General features: G+C 43.1%; 1 protein-coding gene across 3 annotated transcripts in view; it reads left to right on the forward strand.

The window, feature by feature from the left end:
• The window catches only part of ZNF445 (zinc finger protein 445), a 28,266-nt gene extending 10,509 nt beyond the window's left edge, over positions 1 to 17,757 (forward strand). For 2 of the 3 annotated variants that reach the window (XM_077129616.1, XM_077129615.1), the window contains exons 2-7: positions 7,367 to 7,926; positions 9,920 to 10,082; positions 10,417 to 10,511; positions 10,779 to 10,905; positions 11,392 to 11,502; positions 12,282 to 17,757. In XM_077129616.1, coding sequence (XP_076985731.1) covers positions 7,486 to 7,926; positions 9,920 to 10,082; positions 10,417 to 10,511; positions 10,779 to 10,905; positions 11,392 to 11,502; positions 12,282 to 14,443 — 3,099 coding nt within the window. In that variant the 5' untranslated portion in view covers positions 7,367 to 7,485 and the 3' untranslated portion in view covers positions 14,444 to 17,757. The remainder of the gene's footprint in view (positions 1 to 7,366; positions 7,927 to 9,919; positions 10,083 to 10,416; positions 10,512 to 10,778; positions 10,906 to 11,391; positions 11,503 to 12,281) is intronic. The other variant, XM_077129617.1, reaches the window with a different exon arrangement.
• The last annotated feature ends 1,201 nt before the right edge of the window (positions 17,758 to 18,958 follow it).

Here is an 18,958-nt window from a genome sequence, read left to right on the forward strand (position 1 = left end):
ATTTGGTAGGATTTTCAGAGAAGGAGCCTAATTTTTCCTTAGTTTGGGACATATCTGCTATTGAGAAGGGGACATGAACCCAAACTGGTCTCTCCACTCCTGCCATCTCTTGGAGGGAAAACGTGGTGAAGTTGGTTTTGGCCCAAAGTAGATTTGGAGCGTGTGTAAGGAGGGGAGGGCAAAGCTGCCTGGGGTGTTGAAGCTGGGGGTTTGATTGGGGTATCCAGCAGGGGAATAAGAGGGCGTGGGTTAGGGTTTTGGGGAGGGGTTGTATGGATGGGAGGTCATCAGGAGGGTCTGGGTTGGTGAAGGTGGGGGTGGGGATGGAGGAGTGTTTTCCTGGTGCGACGGTGGGGTATCAGCCAGGAGTAGTTGGAGTGGAGAGCATGATTTACATAGGGAAGTTCTGGAGCGGAGATAGCAAAAGGCCTAGTGATACAGTACCTCAGACCACTTGCCATTTCGATGGAGGAAGGAATCTAGTTCGTTTAGAGTGACAGGGTCAAAAGTCCCAAATTCTGGCCATTGGTGATGATTGTCTAAATTGTATCCCGGCTAGGTCTGGGTTGAGAGTTGGAGGAATTTAGTGGTCTTTAAATCAGGTGTTAAGCCTAATGATTTTAGATTTTTTTATGAGACGGACTAGAGGTGTCTGCCAGGACAGAGGTCCCGGTCCCCATCTTGAGGGAGAGATAGCAGGGAGGAAGCTAACTCTGAGAGGTCAAAAGGCCCGGCCTTTAACACCAGGCAGGGCATCCCCTGTCTGGTGAGAGGCTGGAACAGAAATCTTGTTGGGCTGGAAGGGCATCCCCTACTACGTCCAGCTGAGGGGACCCCCAGGGTCCACGTCAGAACAGCGTACCCATGCACGCACGAGAGAGAAGAGCCCACAGGGCACCTCTACAGGGAGAGAGTGAAGGAGGGAGACTCGCTCCCCAGTGATGTCCAAGGGCGATTTTGATCAGTTGGTGGTGGATGCAGTGGCTGAAATGGCAAGGGTCCCCTGATCCGGAGGTTTTAACAAGAGAGCAGAGGGCTAAAGATTGCTCAGGCTTTGGTATGCCAAGAGGGCCAGTAAAGAACCCACGGGGGGCCTTGCACCGCTCATGTGGCAATAAGGCTGCAAAAGCTGCACTCTCCTAAGAGAGGTTAACTTCGGGTCACTTTCTGGCAGCTGTTTAGCATATAGTGAGCTCGGAGGGTCACTCAGGTCCTGTGGAGCCAGGAGATGAAAATGATAGAAAAGGAAGGGAGGATTTAAAGGGGAAGGATTTGAATGGAGGGGGAGAGAGCCAGGGATTGGGGGTCCCTGCCTTAGCCTTCTCCCAGATTTTGACACCAAAATGAAAGTGAAGGAGTGTAGAGGAGGAGAATGCCCCAAAACAAGGAATGGATAGACCTCAAATGGATCAAGGCAAGCTTTATTAGAGAGCTTGCGAGGGACGGCCGGAGTAGCTGTCAAGCCTGGAGGACTGACTGAACGAAGAGCTGCCCTAAGGGAGGGAGAGTGGCATATTTATAGAACAGGGCTTGCTGAAATTGACAAAGGAACAATGTCCTTGTGGTTAAACGTTTGGTATGTTTTCAAAATTGTTTGGAATAGGCAGGTGGGGCTCTCTAGTTCACCAGGGTGGGTGAAGTTCAGGCAGCCGTGAAAGGTTAGGTCAGTTTTGACAGATCAGATTGCTTTCCTGTTTTCTGTTGGTTCCATCAGTGATGACCCCTCTTCATTTTTGATTTTTGGTTATTTGTGTTTTGTCTTTCTTTTTTTCTTGGTCAGTTTAGCTAAAGGTTTTTCAATTCTATTGCTCTTTCATAGAGCCAGCTTTTGGTTTCATGGATTTTCTCTATTGATTTTTTGTTTTCTATCTTACTGATTTCCTTTCTTCTGCTTTCTGTGGAGTTAGCTTTCCCTTTTTCTAGAGTCTTGAGGAAGTTGAGAATAACAACTTGAGCTCTTTTATAATATGACCATCTAGAGCTCCACATTTTCCTCTAGTCACAGTTTTAGGTGGATCTCATTAATTTTGATATATTGTTTTTTCACTTTCATTCAGCTCAATATAATTTCTAATTTTCTTCGTGGTTTCTTATTTGGCCTATAAGTTATTTAGAAGTATAGTGTTTAATTTCCAAATATTTTGGGATTTTCCATATTTCTTTCTGCTGTTGATTTTTAATTTAATTCTATCATGATTGGCGAAATCCTCTTTTTTCATCTTTGTATGTATTTATTACTTGACATAATAAAGCTTATTTTTGTTAACAAAAAAGAGACTTGAACAAGACTATAAAACAAATAGATTTAACAGACATATATAGAACCCTTCACACAACAGAAGCAGAATACACATTCTTCCCTCATATAAATTGATCTTTCTCTAGGACACATCATGTGTTGGGTAACAAAACAAACCTCAATACATTAAAAAATATGTAAGTCATACAAATGCATCTTTTCTGCTTACAGGGGAATACAGCTATAAATTAGTAACAGAGAAAAAACTGGCAAAGTAAAAAATATATGAAAACTAAACAAAACACTTCCACAACCCATCGTTAAAGAAGAAATTACAAGTGCAATTAGTAAATGAAAAACAAAGTATAATATATCAAAACTTGTGGGATGCAGCAAAGCATTGCTCATAGGGAAACTACAGCTCTAAAACCTTAACATTTAAAGCTAGAGAACATACTTTTATAATCTGAAACCTTTTTACTTTATCAAGACTTGTTTTATGGCTTAGCATATGGTCTTTTTTGGAGAGTGTTTCATGTGTACTTGAAAAGAATTTGTATTTTGCCATTCTAGGGTGGGGTGTTCTATCTATGTTGATTAGATTCTGTTGATTATGGGGGTGTTGAGTTTATATTCTTAAAGATTTTCTGTCTAGTTCTATCAATATTAAGAGTGGTGTTGAAACATCCAAGTATAATTGTTGATTTGTCTCTTTTTACTTTCAAGTCTATCAACTTTTGCTTCATGTATTTTACAGCTTTGTTTTTGGTGTGTAGATATTTAGGATTACAATGTCTTCTTAGTTGATTGATCCTTTTGTCACTATGTAACATTGTATTGGTAATTTTCTTTGTTTCTTATGCCTGCTTTATCTGATGTGAATATAGCCATGCCTGCTTTCTTTTAGTTAATGTTTTCATGATGTGACTTTTTCCATCCTCTTACTTTTAACCTACCTGTATCATTATATTTTAAGTGAGTTTCTTGTAGGCAGGACATAGTTTTTAATCCATTTTGTCAATCTTTGTCTTTTAATTCGTGATTGTTCTAGTTTGCTAGCTGCCGTAATGTGATATACCAGAAATGGAACAGCTTTTAAATAGGGGAATTTAATAAGTTGCAAGTTTACAGTTGTAAGGCTGTGAAAAATATCCAGATTAAAGCAAGGCTATACAAATGTCCAATCTAAAGCATCTGGGGAAAGTTACCTTGGTTCAAGAAGGCTGAGGAGGTTCAGGGTTTCTCTCTCAACTGAAAAGGCACATGACAAACATGGCAATGCCTGCTAGCTTTCTCTCCTGGCTTTTTGTTTCAGGAAGCTCCCCCAGGTATGTTTTCCTTCTTCATCTCCAAAGGTCTCTGGCTGCTTGGGGTCTCATGGTTCTCGCCGCTCTCTTGCTCTGTCTCTCTCTCCAAAATGTTTCCTCTTTTAAAGGATTCTAATAAAGTAATCAAGCCCCACCTGGAATGGGTGGAATCACATCTCCCTCTAATCAAAGATTAATACTCACAATTGGGCAAGCCACATCTCTGTGGAGATAATCTAATCAAGTTTCCAACCTACATTATTGAATAGGGATTAAATGAAATGGCTGCCTCCACGAGATGGATCAGGATTAAAACATGGCTTTTCTAGGGTGCATAATCCTTTCAAGCCAGCACAGTGATATAAATCCGTTTCTATTTAGTGTTCTTAATATGTTAAAGGTAAAGTCTCCCATTTATTTTTTTGTTTCTTGGCTTTCTTTTTCCTGCCTTCCTGTGGATTACTTGAACAGGGTTTTAGAATCCCATTTTTATTTACCTGTGGAGCTTTTGCATGTATTTCTTTGTATAGCTTTTTAGAGGTTGCTCTAGGTATTATCTTACACATATGCATAACTTACCACAGTCTACTAGTGTGGACATTTTTCCACTTAAAGTGAAGTGTAGAAATTTATCTTGTTTAGTGTCTCTTTACTTCCTTGTTTATAGTATAATTGTCTTAAATATTACTCTGTTTGCATTTAGGACTACATCAGGCAGTGTTATAGTTTTTGCTTTCATTGTCAAACCTAACAGAATCTTTTAAGAGGAGAAAGAAAATTGTTTTATATTTATGCACCCATGTTTTTACTCGTCATCATTTGTGAGCCAAGATTCCTTCTTTAATCATTTCCTTTCTCTTCAGAGAACTTCCTTTGACCATTCTTTTAGGGTAGCTCTGCTGGTGACAAATTCTAAGTTTACTTGATTTGAGGATGTATTGATTTCCCCTTCATTCCTGAAGGATATTTTGCTGAATATAGAATTCTGGGTTGGCATGTATTTTCTTTCAGCACTTGAAAACTGTGCCACTTCCCTCTGGTCTCCAGGGATTTTTGATGAGAAATCCTGCCATTTGAATGTTTTGTTTTTTTTTCCTCTGAAGATAAAGTGTTGTTTCTCTTTAATTGTCTTCAAGATTTTTTCCTTTAACTTTCACTTTTGGAAGTTTGACTGTGATGTGTATTGGTGTGAATTTATTTGGGTTTATTTTGTTTGGGATTTACTCAGCCTCTTGAAACTGTAGGTTTATAGCTCTTGCCAAGTTCAGGAAGTCTCCAGCCATTATTTCTGTAAGTACTTTTTCAGTCCCACCCTTCTCTCCTTCGTGTTGATGACATAGATATTAGTAATTTTGCTATATTCCTACAGGTTCTTGAGGCCCTGTTAAATTTTTTCCATCTGTTTTCTTTCTGTTATTTAGAGTGTTCTACCTTCCAGTACACTGATTCATTCTTCCTCTCCAGTCTGCTGTTGATTTCATTTACTGAGATTTTAAAATTTCGATTGTGTTTTCCAGTTCCAAAATTCCCGTTTGATTCTTCTTCATTTCTTCTATTTTTTTTTTTTTTGCTGAAGCCTTTTTACATTTTCATTTGTTTCTAGAATGTTTGTATTCCTCATTGAAGCATTTTTATAATGGCTGCTTTAAAATTTATCATCAGATAATTGTAACATCTCTGTCATCTCACTTTTGACATTTATTGACAGCTGTTGTTTTTACCTCCATTCAGTTTAATATCTTCCTGGGTCTTGGTATGATGAATGAATTTCAATGGAAACCTAGACATTCTCATATTATATCATGAGACTCTGAATCTTATTTAAAAATTCTATTTTAGCTGGCTTTTTGTGATACTGCTAGATCAGGGAAAGAGGGGGCATTGCCTGTCACTGCCAGGTGAGGATAGGTGTCTAAGTTACCCACATGGCCTCTGTTGAAATCCAAAGGTGGGGAGTCTTCTCATTACTGTATGAAGGTGGGACTTCTGGCTTCCCACGTGGTCTCCACTGATCCATGGGGTTGGGGGTGACTTTGTTACTACTGGGAAGTGATGCAAATCTTGACTCTCTAGTAGGCCTCCTCTGACAGCCCCCCCGGGGGAGGGGGAGGTGGGACTTGTTACTGCCCAGAGGGAAGAAAGTCCCAGCTCCTTACTGATGTTTTCTGACACTGTTTTGGCAGGGAGCTAGATGCCTGGTTTCAGCTTGGTGAGGGTAGAAGTCCAGGCTCCACAGTTGGTCTTTGCTTGTGTGGGTGGAAGCAGGGCACAGTTTGTTCTGTAGTGTTTGACTGGAATAGAATGGTTATTGTTTAAAAATTTCCTGTCTTGTTAGGCTACTTCTTTCCCGGTCCTTTGGCTAAAGAGAGCAGGCTTTTGTTGGAGGCTGTTTTGGGTCGGGGTTGGTGTTACTGAGTTATCAGCTTCAATGCCAAGTCCAGAGCTGAAAAGAAAACTAGAAAACTCAACAGATTCACCATCATGTCTTTCCTTGGGTCCTGAGGTTCCTAACTGGTCTGCCTTTTTCTTTCCACCTTTTAGAGTTTTCGGATGTTTGTCTGATATATATAATGTCTAGATTTTTTTTAGTTATTAATATTTTAATTTTTTATACTACTTAGTAGAGGAATAAGGAAAAGTATGTCTACTCCATCTTCCCAGAAGTGGAATTTGCATTTCCACTTTTTTTTAATAAGTAAGTTTGATCAATTCATATTTATTAGGATATGTTTGATCTTATTTCTGCCATTATTTGTGTCTGTGTCCCCTTTTTATTTTTCTTTCTTTTCCTGGATTGATCAGTTTTGCTTGATTCTGTTCTTCTGTCTCCACCATGCTCCTGCTCCACTGGTTTGGAAGCTCATGCTTTCTATTTCTGCTCTCTTAGTACTAGTCATAAATTTTTACACATGTAGTTAATTCCATAATTTCCCAACAAAATCTAAAGTTAATCAGCCTTCTCCTCTTCTAGGACAGAAGAACAATAGTGTGTACAATTTACTTATTGTTTGAAATTTTTATTATATTTTTAACAATCCGTATATTTTATTATTTTATTCATACTGGTCTACTGATATTTATTGCCTCCCGCATCTCACATTTTGTTGCATCTCATTATCTCCTTGGTGTTCAATTTTCTTCTTGCTGGAGAATATCTTTTAATTCTTTCAGTGAGAGTCTGGGTTGATAAATTTTCTGAGTCTTTGTGTGTCTAGATGTGTTTTTATTTCCTCCTCATTTCTGGGTAAGTATACAGTTTTATGTTAAAAGTTATTTTCCTTTGGCATTTTTAAGATATTGTGCCACTGTTTTATTTAGAATCTAGTATTGATGATAAGCTTGATACCAAATTGATTCCTGTCATTTGTCGATAATAGCTTTTCTTCTTCTACTAGGTACTGGGATTTTTCTCTTTATTGTAGGTGGTCTGAAGAGTTGCCTGTGTGTTTTTGACTCATACTCACTGTAATTCTAATGTTCTGGCCATGGTTTCTTCATATATTCCCTCTTTTCCATTCTCCCTTTCTGGAATTACAATTAGACAAATGTTAAAACTTCTGGATCTGTCTTACATGTCTTTTAACTTTTATATTTTCCATTTCTGTGTCTCTTTGTGCTGTATTCTGGGGTAGTTTGTTAACTTACCCCAGAATGTGACTGCTATAGTCTAATCTTGGTCTGCTGACACTCATGCACACACATTCCTTCTGAATGATCCCTCTGAAGATGATCCTAACTAATAGGATCTGACTGCACCATGTATGGTGGACACGATTCCCCACTCCCTCCTGAACAGAAATATTATTTCCTTTTTTGTCAGTGACTTCTGATATCCCAACAAATGGCATTGTCCAGTCTAGTGCTGAGAAGATAACCTCTAAGGACACAGTGGTGCCAGCTAAGGCAGCCTTGGTTTGCCCCTTGCTGGGTGAACCCTGCATGGAAGTGATGCCTCCAGGCAGGTGGTATGCTGTCCATCCAAGACCTCGGGCCCAGGCTTCAAAGGAGAGAGGGCGCCTCAAGATAGTAAAGGAAGAAGAAGAGGATGAAGGCTATACATCAGTGCAGGCTACCAGGCCACAGAGGCTCAACCGTCCTGGCCAGGAACTCTTCCGCCAGCTCTTTAGGCAACTTCGCTACCATGAGTCTTCTGGGCCCCTAGAAACTCTGAGTCGGCTCCGGGAGCTCTGCCGGTGGTGGCTAAGGCCTGATGTTCTCTCCAAGAAGCAGATCCTGGAATTGCTGGTGCTGGAGCAGTTCCTGAGCATTCTGCCTGGGGAACTTTGGACCTGGGTACAGCTGCATCACCCTGAGAGTGGCGATGAGGCTGTGGCCCTGCTGGAAGAGTTGCAGAAGGACCTTGATGGGACACCACAGAGGGTGAGCATGGGCAAGTGTGTGAGATCTGTGAAATGCCTGCCAGTGAGCCAGCTTGTCTGGGGGTGGGGGCAGTCGGGTGCAGAGAAGCTTTCCCTTCCTATTCACGTGGCACCTGAGCAGCTGAGAGCTAGAACCTCAGCTGTGCACCTTCCAGCAGGTAGTCCTTGATGCCTTCCCTGAGGAACATCACCTCCAGGAATAGGGTCAGCAGATACCCATGAATAATGGTAACATGCTTTTGGACAGAGTAACTTCTAGGGTTATAGTCCATTTCCACATATTATCTAATTTGACTTGGTACTGATCATAGCCCTTTAAGGTAGAAGGTGGTGTCTCTTCTTTATAAAGGGGTGGCGCTTAAGTTCAAGGCTCATGTCTTATAAGTCAGGGAATGCAGGTTAATACCTAGCAGAGTGGACTATATGCACCATGTTGTAAGCTTTTGAGAATTTGTTCTGTATATATTTGGGGGAGGGGAGACAGTCCTGGGCTAGGAAGATGGAAGACCTTGATTTTAGATTACATTTGTACCCTCAGTGTCCTTGACCGCATAGTGGTACCTTTCAGAGCCTTGGTTCATTAAAAAGAAAATGCAGAAGTGATCTAAAAATGAGAATGTATTCAATAAATATCAGAGGTTACCTTGTGCCAGGCCTTGGTCTTGGCACTGGGAAGCAGAGATAACAGTCCCAGTCCTAGTCGTACACTGGCAGGTCAGTTATCTTGAACTATACCTGCCCCTTCTTCTGTACACAGGGAGCTTTCTGTCTTTGGAAGTGTTGCTTTTAAAATAACATTTTCTGTTTTTGCCAAAAAAAACAAGATATTCAAAATGACTTAAAAATAGTTTGTAAAAGTAAGTAAGATATATAGTAGTTATGAAATCAGGGCTTGGGTATTTGTAACTTATTTAGAGCTATATATAATTGAAAACTGTGCCAAATGGCAGAGGTTCTCACTCGCTGAAAGCTAGTTAGAAATTAAAAAATGAAAAACTGGGGCAGAGAGAAAGTCCCCCAAATTTTGAAAAATGAACAGAAATACTCAAGATGCAAATAGGGTTACAGAATCACCAAATTACCAATATTTATAAAGCCAGAGCCTGAGAAGATTTATCCCTAAATTTGTTTAGCTGTGCTTCTATATACTTATTGTTTCTTTATTTTCCCTTTAGTAGGTTTTGGGAGAAATTGGAGATAAATGAGCAGTTCATCATTTTGGATCTGTAGCGTAATGTCAGATGGTTCAAGTCCTCAGGCTATGATTCATCCATCTCAGTGCAGAGAATGTCAGGACCAGAAAAACTTGAAAATTTCATGGCTGTAGTTTCTTATATTTATCCGAATATCTGGGACAGTTTTACCCCTGAGACCAGAAATATTTGAAGCCTCAGAGCAAAGACCTTCTCTTTCCTGGCTACTTGCTTGTGACCTGAGGCCTTTTCTTTTATAGTTCTGTGGCTGAACCTCATAATTGACAGTGTTTCTCTTAGCTATAAGAGTTATAATAGGAATCATCCTGCCCCTCCCAGGCCAGTTTATAGATCACTGCCTGGAGCAGAGCCCCACACTAAATAGACATTACTTGACTGAGTCTGCTGAGAACCATTATCAGTTTAACTCTCAGGGACAAAAGTCTTCTCCCGCATATCTGAGTTCTTGGCTTCGGGTGGGTATGAGGGGCAGGGAGGTGTCGCTGTGGATCCTGAGAACTGACAACAGCGTTGTTACTGACTTTCTAAGTGTTGCCTTATGTTGAGCTGGAATCTGTCTCCTTGATTCTCCCATGGCCTTCCCTACCCAGCCTTTTAGAATTCAGGGAAGCAGCCAATGTGGAGCTACGGGCTTGGGAGAGTCTTCCCTGAGCTTTCTCTTCGTCTGCTGGAACCTAAAGGGCCTTCCCTGGGCCTCTACCCCATGGAGATGGGCCATGTAACCTTTTTTGGTCTTGGATTCCCAAGGGGGATCTTCCCACAACATTTTCTTCTTGCCAGGACCCAGTCCCTGCCCAGAGCCCGAATTGGATGGGTACAGGAACCCTGCGAGCCACACAGATATGGCCTCCTTCTTCACCTCTCAGGAGCAGCTCTGACCTGGAGAACCACCTGGAGCCTCCCTGTGGAACAGGAGTGTGTGACATCCTGGCTAGGCAATCTGGTACTTGGCACCTGGATCTAAGACCCCAGCCTTATACCACACTCCTGAATTTCCTATAGTGTTATCGTTTCACCATCTGTCTTCTCGTGAGAATCCCTTTCTATCCTCGTCCTTAGTTCTGTGTCCTCTTCACCCCTTCTGTGTCCCATGTCTGGCTAGCTCTTCCTCCCAGTGCATGCCCACTCCTTCCCACCCTTTGACCCCCAGCAGACACTGAGGACATGTAAAATGCCTGTTTAACCACAGCCCGCACCTGGTCATTGGCCTGGGAGTTCACTATGTGGAGTTCCCAGAGTTGTGCTGCTTTCTCTCATGGCTCTTTCTTCTTCCTCAGATTTCCCTGCTGCCCAGGTGCCCGACTTTTCCCCAAGAGAGGGATGCCCAGGAGACCAGGTGGTAGCAACCAGGCCCCTGACAGTCCAGCCCCAGGTGAGCCTCAGGGCCTTTAGTCCTTCCTTATGTCCCAGGGATGCTGCTTAATGGGTGTAGCTGCAACTCCCCCTTGTCCTGGATTTCTGTTTGTTGATATTATATCCAGAGACCCACATACCAGATTATCCACCTGAAGTCCAGAGCTCTTTTGCTGGATGGTGGTCTTCTCTTTCATCCTTGCCAGATCCATTCACTCAGAACCAGCCATTTTCCCGAAAGACCCCTCCTAAAATTAGCATTAGGACTGTTTTTTTTTTTTTTCAGGAAGCCATGACTTTCAAGGATGTAGAGGTGACTTTCACTCAAGAAGAGTGGGGGTGGCTGGACCGCGACCAGAGGAACCTCTACAGGGATGTGATGCTGGAGAATTATAGAAACATGGCTTCTCTGGGTAAGGCATTGAAGTCCCTCTGCCTCAGCACACCTTTACTTCTGCCTTCTTGGTTTTCATTAAGATGCATTGAAAGGAGCGTAGCTACTAACCAGATCATTTAATCTTATCAGTCTCAGTCTCCTCTTTTGAAAAATGGGGATAATATTGTCTATTGTGATGGGCTCTTGTAAAGATTAAAGGTAATATATGTCAAGTTCCCAGTGTATTTAGGCATTCAAAAAGTGTTGGCTAATTTAACTGATTGGATTGTCACAGTTCCTGTTTCTGGAGAATCCTAGGGATTTTGGGGGCTGTGACTTCTCTCAGTCTCTTAACTCTGCTCAGGACTATCAGAAATGGCTGCCTGGGCCTCTGTCCTTGCTTCCTCTACCTTCTGCCCTATCTTTTCCTTCCCCTCCGAACCAGGGCTTCAGGCCTGAGAGGATCCTGAGTAGTTCTGGGTGATTCACCTACCGTCTTATCCCATTCCCTTCTCTTCTGCAGTGAGGCCATTCCCCAAACCTGCTTTGATTTCCTGGCTCGAGGGAAGGGAGCCCTGGGGCTTGAATGTCCGAAGAACTGAGCCTGGTGAGAATCTAGGTGCTCCCCCTGCAGGTGAGTTCCAGAGAACCTACAAGGTCCTGCCCCTTCCCTGTCTCTTCTGTTTTTTAGAGTCTTCTACACCAAGTAAATCACTAGAGATTTACTCCGTTGTTTGCTAATAGGAAGGTCTTAACAGTGGCCCTAAGGGGTGCTGGGGTTCTGGGCCTCTCCTTTCCACACTGGCCTAGTAGAGTTTGTTCACTTCCTGCCCTGCCCTTCCTAAGCCACCCTCTCAGTAACAGCTCTTGCCCACCAGACTGTTTCACTGTTCCTCACTTTTCCATTCATTGATGCTATTCCTTAGTCCTGTACCTGCACTCCTGCTGAGTTTCCTCACCGCATCCTGTCTTGGGAGCCCTTGTCCCACTCCTGGTGCTCTTCTTTGCCTGGTCCTTCCCTCTTTGATAGGCCTGATATCCAGTTCTTTCAGGTAGGCCCTACACAGAGCCCTACCTCTTGGCTTTTGGATACCTTCCTAGCATGTTCCTGTGCAGTGATTCCTCTCCCTTCTCCTGCTAGTCATGTTCCCCTCTCAATCCTTATTATTCTCCAACTGGATTTGAATTCTACATATCTCTAGCTGCAGTGCCCATCTTGCTTTTCCTTTTCCCTTCTCTGTCATCTGGGGTATTTCTCCATGTTTTTACTATCCCTTTACTATTTGTAAAGGTATTAGCAGTCAAGCAAAAGCCTCACTGCCCAGGATCGTGGCATTATATGGCCTCTTAGTGCTTCCTCTGAGTCCATGTATGGGGAAAGAGTAAATTCTCTTGTGTTTTATCTTGTGGCAGGAGGTCAGCTCCAGATGAACACAGAGAAGAGCATCTTAAAACGTGAACCTTCGAAAGAAGCAGAAACCTCGGCTGTGCTGTCAGGCTGCTCTGCACTGAGTGTTTCTGAGGGAACAGGAATCAGAGAATCTTTCGCACAGAAGAGCAGTTCAAAGGGACAGTGGAGCAGCCCCAAAGAAGTGAGCATTAAACAAGAAGAGACAAATTTCAGTCACATGATAGGAAAAGAATCTGAGGAACTGGGAGGAAGCAATAGTCGTAACCTAAAATATGTTACATTTTTGAGAGTTCCTGGCAGAAAGCAATCCCTTAAGCATGCCTATGGAAGACACTTCAGACTGAGTTCACACCACTACAGCTACAAAGAATATGGGAAAGGACTCAGACATATGACTGGGGGCATTAGCCTATATCAGAGAATTCATGCTGGACTAAAAGGAAATGAAAAGGATGCTTGTGGAAAAGACTTCAACCTTAGCTCCCATCATCAACATGGGCAAAGTCTTCATGCAGCCGAGACCCCATATAAGTGCAGTGACTGTGGGAGAACCTTTAGTCATAGCTCCCGTCTTGCCTGTCATAAGAGACTTCACAGTCAAGAGAAACCGTATAAATGCAGAATATGTGGGAAAGCCTTCAGGTGGAAATCAAACTGTGTGAGACATGAGAAAATTCACAGTGGAGTAAAACCTTATAAATGCAGCTTATGTGAGAAAGCTTTCAGAGGCCTATCAGCCTGCTGCTTGCACCAGGAAACCCATGCTAAGCAGACATGTGTTGAATCTAATCAGTATGGGGAAGCTTTTACCCATGGCTCAGGGTTGGATCATCATTTGAGAGACCATAGTGGGGAGAAACCTTTTCACTGCAGCCAGTGTGGGAAATCGTTCCACTGTAAATCATATATTCTTGAACATCAAAGGATTCATACCCAGGAGAAACCCTTTAAATGTACCAAATGTAGGAAAACCTTTAGGTGGAGGTCAAACTTTACTCGCCATAAGCGACTGCACCAGTTCTATGAACAAGACAAATGTAGAGAAGACTTCAGACAGACCTCCAGTGGCAGTCAGCCCCAGAAGGGGGCCCCCGTTGTGGAGAAAACTTTTTCTTGTCAGCAGTGTGGGAAAACGTTTACTCGAAAGAAGACTGTCATTGATCATCAGAGAATTCACACAGGTGAGAAACCATACCAGTGCAGTGAATGTGGGAAGCAGTTTGCCTATAGGTCAGGCTTTATTGTTCATAAGAAGCAGCATGCCATAACCAGAAAACCTGAGGTTGGGCTGTCATTTAGTCAGGACAGTGTGTTCCAAACTCCTCAGAGCAGTGACACCATTGAGGAACCCTACAAATGTAGCCATTGTGGCAAAGACTTCCGTAATCGCTCATTCCTCCTCATCCATCTGAGAGTTCATACCAGAGAGAAGCCTTATCAGTGCAGTGAGTGTGGAAAAGCCTTCAGATGGAGTTCTAATCTCTCCCGGCATCAGAGGAGTCACTCCATGGGAAAACGTTATGAGTACCATGAATATGATAAAACACCAGATCTGCAACCAAAAATTCTCACTGGTGATAAACCTTTCTGTTGTCAAGAATGTGGGAAAACTTTTACCCGTAAAAGAACTCTTTTAGATCATAAGGGGATACACAGTGGAGAGAAGCGCTATAAGTGTAATCTGTGTGGAAAATCTTATGACAGAAATTATCGCCTTGTCAACCATCAGAGAATCCACAGTAAGGAGAAGCCCTTTAAATGTCAGTGGTGTGGGAAAGACTTCATTGGAAAACACACCCTCTGTGTTCATCAGAGGAAACACACTCACACAGCAGAGTCTGAATGCAGCCCACCTGGATTGTCTTCTTGCCAGGACACAGGGTTGAGTTTACAGGAATCCAAGCCAAGTGGAGAAAAGCCCCTTGACAATTGTGAAGAAGCTTTTAATCAGAGCTCCAGGTTCACTGGACTCCAGAACATACCCATTAGGAAAAAGTGCCACAAATGTAACATATGTGGGAAAATTTTTCCGAAGAGTTCGCAGCTCATTAGCCATAAGAGATTTCATACCCGAGAGAGACCCTTCAAATGCAGAGAATGTGGAAAGACCTTCAGGTGGTCTTCTAATTTGGCTCGGCATATGAAAAACCATATTAGAGACTAGGCTGGGGCCAGACCATGTGTATTGTGGTCGTGGTGGTATCTCTAGCTGTTGTTCTAAAAAACCTTTAATTGTAGGCAGTATGGGAAGACCCTTCACAAAAGGCCCAGCTCTTCCTACTTTGGAAGGTAGTAGCAGAGAATCCTGAGGATTTAAAAACTTAGCCCCCATCCTACGCATTGAAGCAAGATGCTGGGGAAGAGCAGCAGCATGTACTTTGGGTCCTTCTGGAGGTTCAGGTCTCCAGGACTGGCATCTGCATGATGGCCCAGGGCTCTCCCAGCCAGATCACCTCCCACAACTTTAAAGGGAGAGACTATTGTCCTTTCTGATGATACTAAATGTCTGTGGCCTGCTGTGGCTGCTGGGAAGGGGCCATTTAGAGCCTGAGTTTCTCTTTGAGTTTGGCTGTGTGATGCTTATTCTTTCAACCTTATAAGCAGTAACTTCAGCATCAAGAACTCCTAGTCTCCACAGATGTTTCCCCAGGAGTGTCTTTTCAGTAACGATGTGCTGAGCACCTCCCATATGCCAGGCACCGTTGTGTGTGCCAGCACAGTGAACAGAATAGATGAAAATTCTGCAGTTCTTATAGAAGACGAACAAATGAGATACATAGTATTTTGGATGGTGATATGTGCTGTGGGCAACATAAACATGAGAAAGGCAAGAGGCAGTGCTGGTTGGATCTGTAGGTTATGGTTTTAAAATTTGGATCAGGAAAGGCCTTATCTGAGAAGGTGAAGTTTGAGCAAAGGTCTGAAAGAGGTCAGGGAGTGAGCCATGGAGATAGTTAGGGAGAGAGTTCCAGGTGAGATTTTGTCTAGTGTCCTCAGGGCATGGCAAGGAGGCCCTTGTGGCTGGGGAGGAATGAGCTGACTGGAAGAGCAGAAGGGCCCAGGGAGGTAATGGGCCAGGCTGTGTGAGCATCACTGATCTTCGCTGGTCTGGGGCTGCCTTGGAGGGAGGTGGAGAGCCTTTGGACAGTTGTGAGTTGAAGAGTGATGTGGTTAGAATCTGAATTATGTCTTGCAAGGACTCAATAAAATGGTGTGGCCGAAAGATTTTTGTGAAGTAATTCCTACTGCCAGTGCACAAGAATGGGACTGTGCCTGGGTTTCCAACCCTCAGCAGATGTAAACTCATCGTTGCTGCTCATACATATCTAGCCCACACACACCACAGAACCTCTCTCGCTTGCCTTCTCTGCTTTGGGATCTGGTGCTGGCATCAGGTCAAACCCTAAGTTGCCCATGGCCTGGAATCCGGTGTCCCATCAGTGGCACAGTGTCAGAACTGGCGTTAGAGGTGGCTGGACAGGGTCACAAGAAGGGCCAGCTCTGGGTCATCAGATCTGGTTCCAAGCTCAGTGTAGCTGTTTATTGGCACAGTGATCTTGAGTAAGTCATTGAACCTATTTCCTCATGTATAAAATTAGAGTAATTGGTTGTGTTCCCTGACTCCTGGGGTTGGTGAAAAGGCCTTGCTTAACTAAAGTTCTGGGCTAGGTGATTGCCCTTTAGAACCAGAGCCCTCACGGAGGCACAGGTAGTGTTACCACCATGAAAATACCCCTTTTCTGTCTTTTCTGTCCATGTTTTCAGCTCCCCCCCTCACTCCCCAGTACCTTATAGATTCCTGTCCCAGAAGGGGTGCTTTTGCTATCATTTTAATAAAATGAGATACACTTATTTTTAAACATCCAAACACAGTTTAAAAATGTACAGATAATAAAAGTAAAAATAACCAAATTCCTCTATACTGAGGTAAGCTGTTAATATTTTGGGATTGTGCTGATTCAGTCCCTTCAATAACTTGAGTTTTTAACTCATCTTAGTTATATAACATGTGATTACTATAGAAATTTTAGGAAAGTAAATACAGATCAGCTAGAAGAAAAAAGTCTGACTACTTGGAGTTGACTTCTGAACCTTGAGGTGTGATCAGTGTTGGGTTTCACTTCATTACCCTTCCCTGAATTCCCCTGGACTGTCCCGCCTCTGTGCTGTCTCCCTGCACTTGGAGTGCCACACCTCTGTCTTTGCTGCCTTAGGTCCTTTCCTCTATCCCCACCTCTCCTGGTGCCTGCACTTCACTCTGTTGGGTGTTGTGTGGGTTTCTGAGTATGCCCATCACTGCCGCGAGACTGAGCTTTCTAGAGGCTAGGGTTGGGTATTTATCTCTTTGCCTTGAGAGGAGATTTTGCACAAGATTTTCTCTATTAAGGAATCTAGAATTGAATTTAGTTCAGCTAATTTAGGGTTAGAGTTTGGAGGGGACCTCGATTACCGTGTTGACTGGAGGCCACCCGTAAGCACACTCCAGCTGGTCAGTAGCCCTGCAGTGAATGGTTCTGAGCTGTATAGCTCTAGTTGACGGTTTCTGACTGTCCTGGCCACAGCTCCAGCTTGACCTTGAGGAACACACAGCCTTGCCTCCCCTCCCCTCTGTTCTTTAAGAGAAACTGAAGTTGGCAGCAGGGGTGGGGAGAGGTCAGCCGGCTCAGGACACTCACAGTCCAGAGAGGAGCAGGTGCAAGCCGTTCAGTAAGATGTGGGTGGCGAGCCTTTTCCCGCAGACTTGGGTCAGACAAGCATGTGCAGAGAAGGAATCAAAAGGCTGCAAATTAATCCATACCCTCTCACACTCATCAAATTGGCAATTTTTTTTAAAAGCCCAAGTGTGGATAACTGCATGGAATAATGGGAACCCATACTGCTGTTGGAGTGGAAATTGTGACAATAACTGTACCAGGCAATTTGCAGAATCTTGTAAAGTTGTGTTTACTACTCAGCAGTTCCACTTCTGGATGTAGGACCTTTTGCATGAAGAAGGAAAGGAGTATGTGAATATTTACTGCTGTGAAAGTTGGAGAAGCTACCTACAATATACCATTTATGTAAAGTTAAGCATACTGTGTATCCATGGGCACATTAGTTAAACTTATTTGTGTTTCACCTTATGTATAAAATGGGATAGTAATACAACCTCACAGGGAGATTGGGTGGGGGTGTTAATGAAAAAATGTATGTGAAGTGCTTAGAATAGTGCCTGGCACGTATTACTGGCATATAGCAGGCAGTGTTATTGTCTTGCATAAACAATGTACTTTCTGTGGGTAACAATTATATGAAATAAGAGTGTAAAGTCTTGCATTGGAATGGTAAGTCGGAGGTCATTGCTCTACTTTGTCAGGGCAGGAGATGCTGAGGACAGTGGGAGGGGAAATGGGAACTTGAATTGGGTTATATCTCCTTTTTTTTTTAATGCAGATGTGTCAGAATGTTAAGATTTTACAATAAAATTTTTAAAGCGTGCACTGTGACATCCTATGATTTTATAGAAATCCTAGCTCTGCCGTTTACCAGCGATGTTTCTTGGAGTGAACCACTTAATTTCTTGAGGCTTCAGTTTTCTCAGTTGCAAAATTTGGGAGCTACACAAATGACTGTTCATAAAGGAATGGCTAAACAAGCCTGATACATCACTGGCACAATACCATGCAACAATTAAAGAGTGAGGTGTTCTCCATGTACTGATGTGAGAGCTCCAAGACCTGCAAATTTTAGGAAATTATAAGGTCCATTTTTTTCATTTATTCCTTGCCTGAAATAACATGTAAAACCAGAAGTAGGCTCATAAGCTTAAAGGCTCATTAGTTTAATGAATGAATAGCATTCTGTGGGCAGGGAGATGCTTAGCCATTCCACCTCACTAGGTAGGTGAGGAGTAGATTAATAAAGATTTATATACCAACTACTAAACCTTGTAGGTTAATGCTAAACGTGCTGAGATGGCAAAGAAGTTTTGTGTCATCTGGATTCTAGTCAGGAGCAAGAGACTACATCAATTATTTTAACAAAGGGGATTTAATATAGACAATTGCTAACTAAGTCTATCTAAGAAACCAAAAAGGGCAAAAAGCAAATGCCAAGGTATGGAAGCAGAGAAGCAGTTACCACCCTGAGACCTTGGAGGTATTGTAATAGAGCATGACCCCACTTTTTGGGGGGGAATGGAAGGTGGTGGCAGGCACCGGGAATCAAACCCAGGTCTGTGGCATGGCAGGTGAGAACTCTGCGTGTTGAGTCACCATGGCCTGCCCATGGCCCTACTTGTGATGTTTGATCCCTGGTAGCTCTCTTCCTTTCCCTTTTGCTCCACATCTGGGCAAGCTGATAAAGTCCAGGCAATCCCTCTCTTGGCACCAAAGGGGAGGTTCAAACTATGCAAACCCTGGTCTCTGCCTATGGAATGGAACCCTTCCCTAACCACAATAAAACTAAAGCCATTTGTACCTCCTTTGGCCCAAGCCTTGCTAACTGGTTTGGATGCCTGTCCTGCTCTCTCCAGAAGGCCCTATTAAAGGCAGGCAGAAAGCAGGACAGAAGTGTTTAGAGTTATTACAACTTAGAAAGTTGGAAGAGGCTTTGTGGAGTGAAACTCAGGCCTTGAGGAGGGGAGCACTGCAGTGCTGGTGCTGATGTCTCTAGAGGAAGGGCACTGTGGGCCTTGGAA

The sequence above is a fragment of the Tamandua tetradactyla genome, chromosome 15 (genome assembly GCF_023851605.1).
Source record: "Tamandua tetradactyla isolate mTamTet1 chromosome 15, mTamTet1.pri, whole genome shotgun sequence".
NCBI lineage: Eukaryota > Metazoa > Chordata > Mammalia > Pilosa > Myrmecophagidae > Tamandua > Tamandua tetradactyla.